Source organism: Sitophilus oryzae, unplaced genomic scaffold (genome assembly GCF_002938485.1).
Source record: "Sitophilus oryzae breed Bouriz unplaced genomic scaffold, Soryzae_2.0 scaffold_1067_pilon_pilon, whole genome shotgun sequence".
Taxonomy (NCBI): Eukaryota; Metazoa; Arthropoda; class Insecta; order Coleoptera; family Curculionidae; genus Sitophilus; species Sitophilus oryzae.
In genome coordinates, this window is record NW_022145690.1 from 1,687,390 (window position 1) to 1,704,536 (window position 17,147).

Sequence of the window (17,147 nt, forward strand, 5' to 3'; positions counted from 1 at the left end):
TGTAGGTTAGTTTAGAGCATTTTTTAAAATATCGAGAGTTCTACAGGGTGTTATGAAAAGAAGGTTCTCAAAAAAGGGGGTTCTCAAAAAAAGTTACACATCAAAGTTGTGTTTTTTGTAATGGGACACCCTATATATTAATTGATTTTCGGATTCTAGGAGAAAAATAAAGGTAAGTTTTATTAAAAAAGTATATGACTAAAATGTCAGGTTTTTGACATATTTAACATTTTCTAAAAATGAACAACAAATTTCAAATTTCAATAGAAGCTACCTAAATTGGAATGTACCCTGTATAACCTGATATTTTGCTAAAATTGCCTTTGTATGTTAAATAAAATTAAAATTTAACCTAAAAAGTTATACAGAGTGGGACAAAATTAATATTAAACTGTTAAAATCAAATTACTCCATTATTTCAAATGCAACACCGTACACAGTATATTATTCCGATATTCAATGAAGAATTTATATATCTTCAAAATATTCTTAAGGTTGCCTACCCCTTAGTGAAAGATTTTGCTAGATATTTATATTTTTATGATTTTGGGTCAGTAGATCTTTATTATTTGATTGCCACTTAGATTTGAAAATCTAGGGGGCTGTGAAATATCTTTTGTTAATTTAATAAAAACTAAACTCACCACAAAAATCTAAACCTAAAAAATATAACCACCAAATAAAAGTTTGATCTTCAATTGACGAGCATTATGCTAAACATTTTGGGTTTTGTGTAGATTAGAGATCTCTTAGTAAAAGAAAATTAATTTTTGGTACAGTAAGCATGTTATTAGGTATCTTACCATAGATCCACGCAAACATGACGTAGGCTTGGTAATTCCCCGTGACCACAGTAAAAGCTAGAATGGACACTCCGGTCAGCAACATGGCCGCTTGGCACAGATATTGTCTGGATATTCTACATTCTGTGGAGGTGTGAAGGACAAAAATGCTGAATACTATGCATCCAAGAGTCCAAGCTAAGCCTAAGTAGATTTGGAGGAATATTGTTGAATCTCCTAAACCTAAAATCAAGAAAATTCGATATATAATCACTATTAAATATAATAATAGTTTTATAATAATATAATAATAAATTAATTGTGTCCAACGATATGATCCATGACAGTAGCCAGGTTGTGCCTGTCATTTTAATTGCTCAAGGCCAAGACCAAAATGATTTTGGTTTTGGGCTTGATTTTCTCATCACTAGTTATAATTACCTTCAATCTTGGCTTGATAAGCCAAGTAAAACAAAGGAGTATTAATTCCAAACGCTCCAATCGCAGTAGATATCAACAATACCCTCACAGTATTACTTCTGAGTGGAGAAAGATCGAAAAAAGGACTCTTATCCTCAAGTTTGCTCTTATCCTTGATCTTTCTTTTCTGGTTTTTGATGTGGATGATGGCTCGTCTCTGTGGATGGTACAGTGATGCCGATCTGTAGAAGATTCCCAGGATGAACGTTAGGGAGACTATGCCTGTGACAGTTTGGAGTCCTAGACGCCAACCAAAAGCACTGAAAGAAAAAAGGAAAATAAGTACTATTAAGCTGTACGCACACTGGTGCGATAATGGCCGCGATTACGATATCCACGCGGCCGCGGCCAAAAGTTGCTGAAGGATACATAATGTGAGCCGTTTCACATTGGCGCGATCGAGTTTTGGAGACAAAGCGGCTTGGCGACGTCTATTCTGCGGTGGCGATCAGATTCAACTTGTCGAGTTTGATCGCGTGATCGCGACCCAACTGATAGGAATTTTCCATTATTTTGTGTGTTTTTTCTTGTTGCAGTTTAGATATGGAGTTAACAGAGTAGCTAATTAAAGCTGTAAAAATACACAAAATTCTATATGATTTATCCAATCCAAGTTACAAAAATGATAGAATTAAAAATAAAAAGTTTGACACAAAATTGGAGTTGCAATTGGATTGGATAGTACATTAAGTACATACGTTTACATATTTATTGTTTAAGTTTAAATATTGTAGGTAAATATTTAAGAATGTTTTTTTTCGGTATACATAATTCACATTTTTAATTTGTGCCTATGTACACCTGTAGGATAGCTCACTACATATAGGTACGGCCGTGAACGGGAACGCGTTGGTGTGTGCTAGAATGATCGCTCATGTTATCGCTGCCCTCATCGTGATCGTGATCGCGGCCGTGATCGCGCCAGTGTGCGTGTAGCTTTAAACGCCTGTGGTAGCGATAATAACGGATGGTTATAGACAGGGTATGGTGGAATGAAGATACGATTATATTTTATTTCGTAGCTACAAGGAGTTAATGTTTTTATTTTCATTCGATTTATTATAATTTCCTTCCAAGTTCTTTTAGTGATTTGAACGAAATTTTGAGGCTAAAAGTTACTATAAGTATTTCATATTTTAATGCTAAAGAAATGTCGACAGATTCACCAGGGACGTGTATAGGGGTTATCAATGGAATATTTTTCAAAAAACAATAATGTAAAAAAAGTTGTATCTTGATATTTTGTCGATTTCGATGAGATAAATTTTATAAATCACAATAAATAAAATTAAAATAAAAACAAAGTTAATAAATCATTTATTTAATCTAATTTATTATTAAATTTTGTTAAAACTTATAACACTGATGTTTAGTGCTATACCTATAGCAAATTCAAAAAAAATGGTCATCATCATCATGATCATACCGTGATCATATCATGATCATCATTCTCAGCTTACTCAAACAGTTCAAACTAATATAGAAAATAAATCTTATTTTGAATTGCGGAATCTCCCGACAAGAGATGGGCACATGTTTTTGGAACCACCCTGTATATTTTATGCTAAATTCAAATTGAAACATTTTTTTACTTACTTAATCGCTATTTTAACTATGGTGGACATAACGGCAAGGCCCATTCCACTGCCCGAAACCGTGGCGATTTCCACCAATTCCCTTCTCCTTTTGAAATATTGGGCCACCATTAGAGTGGAACAGTCTTTGGTAATGCCTGCACCCACGCCCAGAACGAAACCATAACTGAAAGGAGTGAAAAATGGAAAGAAAATATGTATTTAAAAAGAGGTTAATTTATCATCCAGATGTAAATTCTGTTCTATATAACAATATTTCTAAAGAATTTTACTTAAAAATAGAGATACAAATTAAAATCTAATGATCAAAAATTAAGTATAAACGAAACTTTTTTTATTATTTTGGAAGTAACAGCTTTTCTTCAAACTTTTTCCGTTTTTTTCTTAAAAAATAGTATTTCAAATATAAATCTAGAGTGCCATGAAAATAAATATAACGACAATTTAACTCGGAATATTATACCAAGTATGTGGGCCAAAATATTCGTAAGAAAATGGTTTTTCGAAATATGCTAATAAGCCACTCTCGCTCCATTTGAAAAAAAAAACTGTGTTATGATTAAAAATACAATTTGATCATCTTTTAACTAACCAACATTAGAAGATTAAATCTATTTTTTCAAGGCTCCTTGATTAAAAATTAGTAGTATTAACACAGCCATGGCACTTTAGATTGAAACTTAAAATATCATTTTTTTTTTAATTAAAAATTTCAAAAGTTGCATACGATTTGTCATTCTATTCAGAATATCAGTCATTTTCTAACGAATAATATGATTATTTGTTAGAAAATGATGTTACATTTATATGAGTCTTTAGTTGTCATATTAATATTACCTCTAAGTATACAGTGTATACATATTTACCTGAAATACAATTGATGAAACTGTGTTGCAAAACTAGTAAAAAGGCATCCAAGGGCAGTGATTAAGCCTCCCATAACTGCTGAGACCCTGGTCGATTTTTTCTTACAAAACGATATAGTTATTGGCGAAATTATCAGTGAAACACCAGTTGATAGTGCTGTTAACCACCCTGAAAATAAATTAGTAATTTTTTTAATAAGTTACATACAGAGCTGTATCTACCATATAATTAAAAATTTATAGATATGTTTGCTACCTTGAACTTGTATTGAAATACTTAATATTTGTTAAAGTATTTTGAAAGAAAAATGATTACATAAATATTCATAAATAATATTTATACCTTTGTGGCGGCAAAAAAAATATAAGTATAAATATTCCTGTTGCTTGACTCAATAAAAAAATATATAAAGAGGTACAAACATAGCTCGATACAATCTATTTGAAATAAATTGAATTGTATTTTTTTTCAAGTCATTATAGTATTTTATGAATTCTAGCCAGCTGTAAAATAACACATTTTCAGCTCATATCTTTAAAAATGCAAAAGGTTATAACTGGACGTGTTCTGTCTTTGTCCATAATATTCCTTCAGTTGCGTGAAAATGTCAGTAACGATTCAATAGAAACACTCACAAAAGAAATTGAGAGAATTTACTTTTCCTTTTCATACATTTTAACATAGAATTATACGTATATTCGGCTCAAAAATAAAACTCTAATAACAGCTTTTTATATTTTTTGTTTTGTTGTATTGTAGTTCTTAATATAAAATAAATAAAATACATAACATAATTTAAGGAAATAATATAATATAAATCAAAATAGTTCTATACACGTAGGTCTGTTTTGTTTAGTATTTAGCATATTTAGAGCAAACATTATTATTATACATGAAATTATAAAACAAAGAAATGCGTATCAGATCCACTACAGTTATGACAAAATCCATTTTTTAGATTTGTGAATGGCAGTTTTAAAATATTGAATAATTCTATTTTTCTTTATTGTCTATAAATCTTTTTTTACGTAAACAACAATATAGACCAAAAATTATGTTACGAAATAATAACTAGAGTAATACAGGGTGGTACAAACTGTATTCCGGAAACGTCGGGAGCATATTCTGTAGATAAAAATATGTAAAAAAAGTTCGTATAAATGTATGGTTTAAAATAGTAGTGGGAACTATCGAATGAATACTATCGAAACATTCGATAGTTGCAATTCATTCGAATAATTCGATAGTTACTAAGAAAACATTCGTTGAAAACTATTCGAATAAAAATTATCGAATAGATCCGTCATCTACCTTGAAATATTGTATTCTAGTAATTCGGCAGCAAAAACCATTCATGTATAAAATTCATTCATTTATGAAATTCATTTATTCGTCAGGATCGATTATAATAAAATATTAACTGAATTTTAGTTGTCGCCCGGCGACGTAGGTTTCTTTCCGAGAAACCCGACAGCTATGAAACAAGCCGGCATCTTTGATTTTTTGCGTAGTCAGATATAGATAAGGACCCATTATTTTTTTTTATTGAGGTGCTAGTATTTACACAGAAAATACATTATGAAGGGCGCTGTTGACATATTTTGGTATTAGTTGATATTAGCAAAGAATATTATTGTTTGGCTTTAGTTAGTTAGGGATAGTATGTCTATATATTCTGCTTTTTTTTATTAATATTCTGTTGTTACACTGCAATAATACTTGTTATTTTGGATGTAGGAAAATGATTTTTAATGTTTTTAAGCAAAGACTGGTTTAATTAAAAAAACAGTAATAATTTGTTATACCTATATTATACCTATTAACAACAAAATTTAAAATCATTTAATATAAATATTTTTTTTAAGTAGTAGCAAAATATAAACAACAAATTAGATGTCAAAATTATTTATATTAGATCCTATTTAAAAATAATATAGTCTCTAAATTTATTGTGTGTGGCAACGTTGGTTTATTAAATAATAATAATTACAGAACTAATTTGTTATATTAACAACAAATTTTAAAATCATGAAATATAAACATTTATTAATTTTCTAAGCATGCAGTGTAATGGAAAGAAAATATAAATAAAAATTAGAAATCAAAATTATTTATATTAGGTGCTTTATATTACTATTTAAAAATTATATTTACTTTTACTGGCATTTACTTTAAAAAATAAATGAAATATTTCTTCGCAAAAACTACATGTAAGAGAATTAGCATAAACAAAATACAAACATCGTTAACTTTTTTTTTAAATTGGCACGTGTAAAACTTTCATTTTAATTTTCTCACCCCATAGTTTGAGTTCGATAACCATTTACTTAACCACATTACTTTAATATGATTATTAAGTTCAACTAATTCATATTATTAAAACATCTAAAATACAAATATGTACTTTTAAAATTAATTTAAGTTCATCTCATCTCTCTTAAAAATTGCTACTTCTCAAAATTTCCCATTAAAAAATAGACCATATACCATATAAAATTAAATAATTGAAAGATCGGACTACGGAAAACCACACAACTTTTCGGAAAAATTTTGACCACCTGCACATGCACACAATCGTCAATAAATAAAATTAAAAAATAACTACTATTTTAGTATTTTAACTATTTTAGTAAACGCAAAAATAGCACAGTATTTATACGGTGAAGTTATAAAAATTTGGAAGAACTAATAATACACTGACGCATTCAAAAATCAAACGAATACTAAATTTCATTTATCAAAAGCATTCGATAGGTAGTCGTGGCTCACCGATAAACATTTAGTCGCACGGCGAGGTTGTCACATATGCTTTAGTATACAAATGAATGAATGATTTTATTCGAATAAAACCATTCGATAGTTGAAATCATTCATTCATTAACCATTCGATAGTCTAATTCATTCGATAGTTCCCATCGCTAGTTTAAAATGCTTAGTTTCGGAGATACAGGGTGTAGAAGTTTCAATTTTATTTCGATTTTTCCAAATAATTTCTGAAGTAACGTCAATATTTGGATAAAAATTGGTGTCTGGAAGTTTTTTGACATGAGAAATTTAATTTTGATGTTAATATGACTCCTATTTGTAGGAGGCGCCACCTAAACGTGTTTTAACTTTTTTGAATAGTAATAATTTTTGTCCGTATCTGTATAAAACTACTGCGTGAAGAAATATACATTTCCGTGATTTTTTACGTAACAAATGTCTTTTGGTAAAAATCGTTACGAGCAACCGTTCTCAAGATATTTAGAATGATTTAGCGGAAAAAACTTTAAAGAGGAAGTGTTCATCATATACACAGCAATGACGATAAACATAAATAATATAAAAAACATTCTTTGATATTCTTAAAATGTGATTTTTATAATTTTCACAATTTTGGTGGCAGGTTTTGTATGTTTTAGCCGAAAAAGTCTGGAAAAAAGAAGTATCAATCGTGTACACTGCAATGATGATAAACAAATAAAAAGTATTTATTATACAAAAAATTAGCGTGTTTGGTGCTCTAAAGAACAAAATATATGTAAAAATAATCTTTAATAAACTCTTGAAACTTTAAGAAGAAGAGTTTTTTGGAAGTTAAGTGTTAATGTGAAACTTGTAGAATAAATCAAGCAATAATAATAATATTATAAATTATTCAATAGAAGTTTTTCTTTTACCTGTTTGTTTGGTCACTTCTGGTCCAAACTTCCTCACAATTTCCAACTGAAGCCATCCTACGGACATGACAAATCCATGACCCAAAATGTGGACGAACACTGCTGCCCATAGCACTACCCAACCCCAACCACCTTCAGGGTAATAATGCTGTTTTAGAGTAAGAATTTGCCTTAGATCAGCGACCAAACGCGCTGTCCTGGATATAGGAGGTTCATCTGCACCCGAACCCTGTAAAATAGTAGTATTTGGAATTAAAGTATACAAATTGTATTAAAGATATTTTTACATTGAATGTTATTGAATGTATACAGATAGAGTAATTTCTTAATATACGGTATGGTGTTTAATCATACGCTTTTTTTTGAAAATTAAAAAAATATTTTTTGTATTCAAGTATTTTCTATACCGGGTGCGTTTTAAAAGTGGCTCACCCCCTATAAACTCTTTATTTTTTCAGATAACAAAACGAGATTTGGTATGGTAGTATACGACATAAATTAGGATTGATTTACGTATTCAATTCTTTTCGGCCACTTCCTGTTTCACTGGAAATGACTACCACTTTTGATTTTTAAAAAGCACTTTCGGTATTTTTTACTTTATTCGATAGAAAATGACACTCTGGATAGAATGACATATCATATGTCAACTTTTGACATTTCCGCTTAGAATGCCATGACTGTATTAAAAACACTAATTTTTAATCAAGGAGCATTGGAAAAATAGATTTGATCGTCTAATGTTTTTAGTGTCTTATCCGGGCCGGTTAAAAGATGCCTAATCGTATTTTTAATCATATCTCAATTTTTTCAAATGGAACGAGGGTAACTCATTAGCATATTTGGAAAAAGCATTTTTTACGAATAATTTGGTACCATACACTTGGTATTTCGAGTCAAATTGTCATTATGAATCGCATGTTGCAATTTCAAATAAGCCATATTTTAACAATATTTTCTATCGAATAGAGTAATAAAATACCTAGGGTGCCATTTAAAAATCAAAAGTTGTAGTAATTTCCGGTGAAACGGGAAGTGACCGAAAACAATTGAATACGTCAATCAATCCTAATCTATGTCATATACTTACATAGCAAATCTCGATTTTTTATCTAAAAAAATAAAGAAGTTAGAGGGGTGAGCCACTTTTGAGACGCACCCGCTATATTTGAATATCTGTTCTAGCTTTGAATATGCTATTTTTCTACTATTTCCCGCTAAATTTATATTCTATAATGACTAGCTTTAAGCGTGAGCTGTCTATTGCGAAAGATAGGGTAGTTCCTAATCTAATTTATTTAAAATTAATTTTCCATATAATTTTTTTCCGATATTTTACTTCTAGTTATTCTTTCGAAATTTTATAATAGTTATCAGTAGTAGTTATAGTAGTTATCAGTAGTTCTTGAGTTATAAATGGTGAAACAGACTCAACTTTGTTTTATTTATTTAGATGAAATAATAATAATATTTTTTGAAAGACGCCGCTGGGGTATCAAATATTTAAATTTACTTGTGTTAATTTAAGGAGATAATATTGTAATGAATTCGGCAATTCCAAACACCTGGATTTCTTCGTCGGGTTCTGTGTAATCCGGAAATGAAATCAGGTTACAAATAGGGGGAAGAAAATCTTTTAGAATACATTAGAATAATCGATGAATCAGCAGAACAAAAAGAGAAAAGAAAATAAGGATCTTACTTATATCTAAGATTTTGGAGTTTTTTAAAACGCTATAGTCGTAGTAGTATACAGGGTGTCCCAAGCTGAGCCTGCATTAGAAGTTTCTAAAGAACTACAATATCTAGATCGGAGATTTTTTGAACATCATTGTTTTACAATGACATCTATCGATTAAAAATATTTTCAATATGGCGGCACTTCCGGAAATACCGGAAGTTGACAGGAACTTTTTTATTATAAATGGGTACCCCCATTTTTTATTACACACTTAAATTCTCTGTAAAATGCTCTGAATATTGATGTCAAACACTCTATATCTAACATTAACAGTTTTTGAGAAAAAAAATTAAAATGTTTGAACGAAAAACACTACCTGTCAAAAAAATTTATATAGCCTAAAAAGTCAAATATATAGAGATTACCACAGCCACTGTGACACCTATGACATAAAGAGAAGACATGTGGCTATTTCAAAAATTGAATTGTTCGAATGTCATATAATAATGGCGGTAGCTGTCATGAAATTGAGCGATTAAAAAATTATCATAAATCATTTTTTTCAAATGGAAACCCACTTTTTTTATTTCACTAGTAAAAAGGTTTTTCAATTCGTTACTTTTTGACTATACATGTTCCTATACCTAAAATAAGTCGTTTTTAAGTTATTTAAGATTATACAGGGTTGTTCACCACATACGACACGGAAGATTGTAGCTAAACGATTAGATTTTTACAAATTGTAAGTTTTGGGTTCGTTGAAGGACTATTAGAGCTACAATTTAAAAATATTTTTACAAGTTACAGAGTGTCCCAAATAAATAAAAAATATCAAAGTTGTATTTTTTTAAATGGAATACCCTGTATATTATTACATTTTTAGTTTCTACGATTAAAATAAAGGTAAATTTGATTAAGGTTTATTACACATAAACCTTACCGTTTTTGAAATATTTTCAATTTTGTGAAATTGCAGTATAAATTTTAAGGCTTCATTTCTCCGAGGGTATCAAAGTTTTTAATACTAAATATTTACTGAAGTTTATTTATTGATCAGTTATTGTGTTGCTGTAATAAAAAATTTTACTGCCTTATACAGAGTGTCTAAATATTTATTTTAAATAATTATTAGCTTTAAACCGCAATAACTTGTTTAATTTAAATGGAACACTAAACCTGAATTATTTATGTGTATTAGACAGTGTGGTAAAAACACCTTAAAAATGATATTTCATTTTTTGACAAATGCTTATTTATAACAACAGAGACGTTCATTTTCATAACTTATTATTATATTGATTGCTGATTCAAATCCACATTTATTTAGAATAATTTATTAACGAACACAATTAAGTATGTAATTAATTAGTATTTGGGCGGAAATACCGGTGGTATATTTAATTAATGGTAGACTCTTTTATAAAGATTTAAATAGTTTTCTTAAAATATCATCGTTTTACTAAAAACGATAATATTACTAGCCTGTACATTTTGTACATTTGTTGTTTTAAAAACAATCTAAAATGTCAATATTCCACGGGTATATTGATAAATGAGGTCTAAATTATAAGAAAATGCATTTTCTACGAAAACTTGAAGGGATAGGTAAAAAGTGATTTAATACAATTTGATAGACAATTAAATTGTGCATCTGACTCTCATAAAATATACAGGGTATTCCATTTAAATTAAACAAGTTATTGCCTTTTAAAGCTAGTAATTATTTAAAATAAATTTTTAGACACTCTGTATAAGGTAGTATAATTTTTATTATTGCAACACAATAACTGGTCAATAAATAAACTTCAGTAAATATTTAGAATTAAAAACTTTGATACCCTCGGAGAAATGAAGCCTTAAAATTTATACTGCAATTTCACAAAATTGAAAATATTTCAAAAACGGTAAGGTTTATGTGTAATAAACCTTAATCAAATTTACCTTTATTTTAATCGTAGAAACTAAAAATGTAATAATATACAGGGTGTTCCATTTAAAAAAATACAACTTTGATATTTTTTATTTATTTGGGACACTCTGTATCTTGTAAAAATATTTTGAAATTGTAGCTCTAATAGTCCTTCAACGAACCCAAAACTTACAATTTGTAAAAATCTAATCGTTTAGCTACAATACTCCGTGTCGTATGTGGTGAACAACCCTGTATATAGATAAGTTTTAAAACATATATGGCAATAATACTAACTTCAAACATTCAAATTTGTATCTAAAATAGATTCTAAAAAGCTTTTATCGAACAAGTTGCATGAAAAACTCTGTATACCTATACTACGAGATAAAATATTTTCACTTATTTAAGAAATAAGTATGTATACAATCTGTACACAAAAAAAAAGTTATGTGTTTTTCTATGGAATCTGCTATCTACTGACAAATACTAGGCACGTATTAAAAGACGTATTACTTAGAAGTTCCACTTATAAGAAAAGAGAACAAGGAAAGTTTCTGGAAGCGGCGAAAAAACAAGGTAACTTTTCGGGCCAAGAAACTGTGTTAGTTTAGGATTCCGTCAGGGCAGCTGGAGTAAGAAATATAATATTTATTAACGACATGACACAATCGTGGATGATTAACGAGCCTAGTAAATTTAATGAGGATATTTATGTTACCGTTAACAAGCCGGGGTCCTGAGATAAACATGACTAAATTATGGATAAAAATAATAATGGGATCATATAATATTTATATACTCCTCGCGAAAAATAGAAAATTATTATTAACTTACTTTTCTTACAATTTTCATAGTTTTGGCTAGTTTTTAGATCGAATATTCTTTTTAATGATAATTAACATTTTTGTTCTAGGTGGTAGTATACAGGTCTACATCAAAATATTGTTTTTTATCATAATTTAGTATTATATTTTTAAATGGAACACCCTGTATATTATTACATTTTTAGTTTCTACGATTAAAATAACGGTAAATTTGATTACGGTTTACCGCATTTTAATCTTACCGTTTGTGAAATATTGAGGTTTTTTGTCAAAATACAGTAAATAATTTTAATGCTTCATTTCTCTAGGCGTATTTAAGTATTTAAAACCAAATATTGTACTGAAGTATTTCTACTTACTAAATTTTGTGTTGCAATAATAAAAATTATACTACCTTATACAGAGTGTCTAAATATTTATTTTAAATAATTACTAGATTTAAACGGCAATAACTTGTTTAATTTAATCGGTACACCCTGTATATTTTAAGAGAATTAGATGCACAATTTAATTGTCTATCAAATATTATTGTACCATTTTTTACCTATCTCTTCACGTTTTCGTAGAAAATGCATTTTCTTATAATTTAGATCTTTTTTATCAATATACCCATGGAATATTGACATTTTAGATTATTTTTAAAGATGTAACAAATTTTTAAAGAGTACAGATACTAATATAGTCGATATAGTTCGTTTGTTTCATTTAAAAAAAATAAAAAAAAACTGTTTAAATATTTTTTTAAAAGGGACTAATCAATATGATGCCAGTATTCAAAGTAGATTAATTGACTGTTTGCGTTGATTTATAATAATTGCTCCAACTACTAAAAAAAATAATTTTGTATGTGTATTAGACAGTGTGGCAAAAAGTAACAACTTAAAAAAATTTGATTTTATTTTTTACGAATGCTTATTTATAACAATAGAGACGTTCATTTTCATAACATATTATATTGATCTCTGATTCAAATCCACATTTATTTAGAATAATTTATTAACTGACACAATTAAGTATGTAATTAATTAATATTTGGGCGGAAATAATGGTGGTATATTTAATTAATGGTATACTCTTTTATAAAGGTTTAAATAGTTTTTTATTGTATACAAATGGGCTAGTAATATTATCGTTTTTGGCTCCTGTACATTTTCTACATTTATTGCTTTAAAACCAATCTAAAATGTCAATATTCCATGGGTATATTGATATGTGAGGTCTAAATTATAAGAAAATGAATTTTCTACGAAAACTTGAAGGTCAAAAAATGTATAATACAATTTGACAATTAAATTGTGCATCTGGTTCTCCTAACATATACAGGGTGTTCCATTTAAGTTAAAATAAATTTTAGACACTCTGTATGATTTAGTATTATTTTTATTATTGCAACACAATAACTGGTCAATAAATAATTAGGAGAAATGAAGCCTTAAAATGTTTACTGCAAGTTCACAAAATTGAAAAAATGTGATAAACCTTAATCAAATTTACCATTATTTTAATCATATAAAGATTTTATGTCATATAAAATATTATACAGGGTTAGTCAAAAGTCCCGAAACGGCCATATATCTCAGAAACCGTTAGACTTAATTTTATGATATTTGGTATACGGGAATATTTGATTAAGCTTGATCCAATGGTGATAGAGGGGATGCTCTCAAATTTATAGTTTTTTCCCTAAGCCACTGAACCTTCTTATTTTGAATGAAAAGGCTATATTTTTATTCTATTTTTGGACCCCCCTTAAAATTAAGTATTTTTCATGTCCTATAGTCTCTGAAAAGTAGGCCCGAAATCGTAAACTAAACAGCGCAAGCTTATTCATTTCTTTTTGAACATCTAATGAAATCCACGTGAAAACCACCTATTGCGAAATATACTGCGCATGCTTAACATATCTAGGAACGTCTAAAAGTGTACAAATATTATCTGACTATAGTCATTTTTTATAGTTTTTTTTTGTTTTTACTCTTGGCTTTAGGTCGTTGGGGTTGCAAAGATGTTTCTAGATTTTGTTCATTATTTTTTTATTTTATGACGACGTTTCGACAAAAAAAAGTCATTTATTATCTGACTATAGTCATTTATTATCTGGCTATAGTCAGTTATGATCTGACTATAGTCATTTGTTATCTGACTATAGTCGGTTATTATCTGACTATAGTCATATATAAAAAAATCTCAGCTGGCCTCTCAGCGCTTCCGTATAATACATCTAGAAATGTAATAATAATAATGTAAATCTATCGTTATTCTCAATTTCATAGTTAAATTTAAGGGAATGAACACGATTTTTTAATTTAGATTAATTCTTACGCTTGGTTGATTTTGACTAGCCTGGCTAGTTATGCACGCCTGCACGGTGCCAACTGAGCGCCTATATAAACGCTCAATTTGTAGACGTTAATTAAGTTTTAATCATCTGCTGATGATGCTACCATGGTGAGCGAAACGCGCGTCCAGCACAAAAGTAAAAGTGTTTTGGTGTGAATTAGTGTTTTATTTTGCTTAATAATATATGACTAGTAGAACTAGTCGTTCTTAATATTTATACACAGTGTTCAAAAAATGCACGGTCAAATTTTAGGGTGTAATTTCATAAAAAAATATGAAAAAACTCTGTATAAACATGGGTCCGAAAATACATAGTTTTAAAGATACAGAATGTTAAGTTAATACTTTTAAGGTTCTAAATTATATTAAATAACATTACGTTTTTTTGCATTTACTGTAAGTATGATTAAACACAAAAATGCTGCAAATTGTAAATTGTGGTTTAACTTTGTTATCAAGTATTTTATTATGATAGTTTACCCTAGCGTTTACCTAAGTTTGTTTAATGGGAATCCAGAGACCAGTAATGAGTAGAAAAAGTCAGTGGAGTACATTTTTTCACAATTATTTTGGTTATAGGATTTGTTTTTTAAACAGAAGTAAGAGTTTTATTTTACTTCTTGAATACTACTAGTGAATTAATATAAGCTATATCGTCTTGGTTATGCCTAACCATAAATAATAGAGTCATAACTCCTTTGAGACTTTATTAAAGGAAATTAAGATGCCATAATTCTCTCTAACTTTTATAGGTAATAACCATGAAATACAATAAAGATTTTAAGTTTAAGTAATAATATGAAATGAAAATAGACACTCATACCACAGTTTAAAGATATTTATATTCTTTAAACTGTGCTCATACTCTAATAATTTATTACATCATTAAAGTCACAATATAATACATTTACAAGAGTACAGTCTCATCCTCTGCTACAATATTTCTCTGTCCCAGCCACTGACTGGTACCGTGTGATCGAAAAAAAATTATTGTAAACATTTGTAAATGTTTATTTTAAACAATGACTGACAATGTAATTTGTATAATGTTTTGTATTCTCTTTTCTTTGTTTGTTTACTATGTTTGTTTACTTTACCTTTGTCTACAAATTGTAAAATTTTTAACAATAAAGGCATTTATTTATTTATTTAAGTGACGATCGATGACTTTTCCCATATAAATTTACATATAAAATGACAGCGATCTTCATTTCATAGCCATCGCTGACGCCGTTTTTTTTTCGATCATACGGTTATCTTTATATTCCTTTTGGTAAATTTGGTGTGTGGGTTCACTTTTAGTTGGAAGTAATGCTTGTCGTGCTTCTTAAGCTTTTTTTTAATACTTCCTCCGTTTGAATGAAAACGTTCTCGAACGTGTGCCGAATGCGTACGAAAGGCGTTTTTTTGCCAAAAAACCTAGCTCGATTGACAACCATCAAATTATAAACAGATCGTTTAATACAATAGTAATCTGGCAACAAACAATGCTCCTATCAGCAGCGTTAATACAGATATACCGGAAGATTAATAAATGCAACATTTTTGTCGTCTTAGAATGGGACAAAATGTACTAAATTCAGTAAGAAATAAAATTATCTATGTACCACAGGAATTATAAAGTGTAATTAACTTTGGGCAATTATTGTCAGAAACTTTGCCATTGCGTGGTAATAACACTCATATAATTCCATTGATACATTAACTATAAAAATAACAGTAATTTTCGGTGTGGCAAAAAATATCACTAAGGCAGAAAAATTTATAAAAGAGGTTTATAAAGATAAAGAAAGACAAAATAAAGCTATTTGAGTTAGATACTCTAAGGTATTCAAAAATTTATGAATTTCGACTATTTTGAATTTAAAATCTATTTTTTAACGTTGTGCCCTCTATACTTATAATATACAGTTTATTAAAATAATTTTTGTTGCTATACGAATTATTTTAAAATACCTAAAGCACCCTAACTTACCCCATAATAGCTCCCTAGCCCTGAATCATGATGAGACAACTGAGGAAGACTTCTTGATCGTGGTAGACCTATTCTACGAGGTCGACAGTCGCTTGACAGGTCATCATCTGTCAATGCCATCTACACATGTAATAGAATTAGTACAATTTGAAAGATCTTGTAATATTTTTTTTTGGATATTAATAATAATATTTATACCTAGTTCTTCATCAATATGGTTTTTCTTTGAAGAACTTCTTCTTGAAAAGTTTAGATGGTTGTGTGGACTTCATCTGAACCATGCTTCATCCACATATATATATGGTTTTTTTATACAGTAAATATTCGTCTGTAAAGAAAGAAAATATATTAAAAATAAAATTAAATATTAAACAATAAACTAAAAACATTCATTGTTTTTTATTTGTTTTGAAATTTTTAAGAAACAAATTTTATCGCCATTAATGATATCAAAACGTTACCGCGGGGTGTCTCACTTGGGTACATGTACTGCCAAAATTTCATTTTACTGCCAAGTGACTCCCAATGACTAGGAAGAAGACATCTGCTATATAATGATTAATTATTATAGTCAACTGCCGTATGACTGATGCCAGCGACTAGAGGTGTGTAGTTCATGAACGAGCTAGTTCCAATGAACTATGACTGACCCCGAAACGAAAGGAACTAGTTTCCCGTTTCTTAAAAGACTAGTTCTTGAGGACCTATTTCGAGGACCGAGATATAATATAATAATAATAACATACTGCATGGTAATAACATGCGACGGCGACGGATTGCCATTATCTGCAAGGAGACTTACCAATATGTTTTTGATATACGCCATTACACGTGGCGTAATATTTCGTACATTATAAAAATTATACAGATCATACTATGAATAGTTTTGACTTATAACGAAACCCATGAGCACGCAACAGGGATGTCAATATTAGTTGGGAACTAATGTGAACTAAATATTTAGTTCAAGGAACTATTCCTCTGGAGAAACTAGAACTAAGGAACTAGTTCCTCACAAAGAACTAGAAT

At 29.1% G+C, this 17,147-nt stretch overlaps 1 protein-coding gene across 2 annotated transcripts in view; it reads right to left on the minus strand.

The window, feature by feature from the left end:
- Positions 1-16,446, minus strand: part of LOC115879805 (monocarboxylate transporter 12-like) — a 34,205-nt gene extending 17,759 nt beyond the window's left edge. For both annotated transcript variants that reach the window (XM_030896815.1, XM_030896807.1), the window contains exons 1-7: positions 16,317-16,446; positions 16,119-16,238; positions 7,387-7,615; positions 3,724-3,892; positions 2,859-3,023; positions 1,224-1,522; positions 804-1,025 (exon numbers count right to left, since the gene is read on the minus strand). In XM_030896815.1, coding sequence (XP_030752675.1) covers positions 804-1,025; positions 1,224-1,522; positions 2,859-3,023; positions 3,724-3,892; positions 7,387-7,615; positions 16,119-16,238 — 1,204 coding nt within the window. In that variant the 5' untranslated portion in view covers positions 16,317-16,446. The remainder of the gene's footprint in view (positions 1-803; positions 1,026-1,223; positions 1,523-2,858; positions 3,024-3,723; positions 3,893-7,386; positions 7,616-16,118; positions 16,239-16,316) is intronic.
- Between the last annotated feature and the right edge of the window lie 701 nt (positions 16,447-17,147).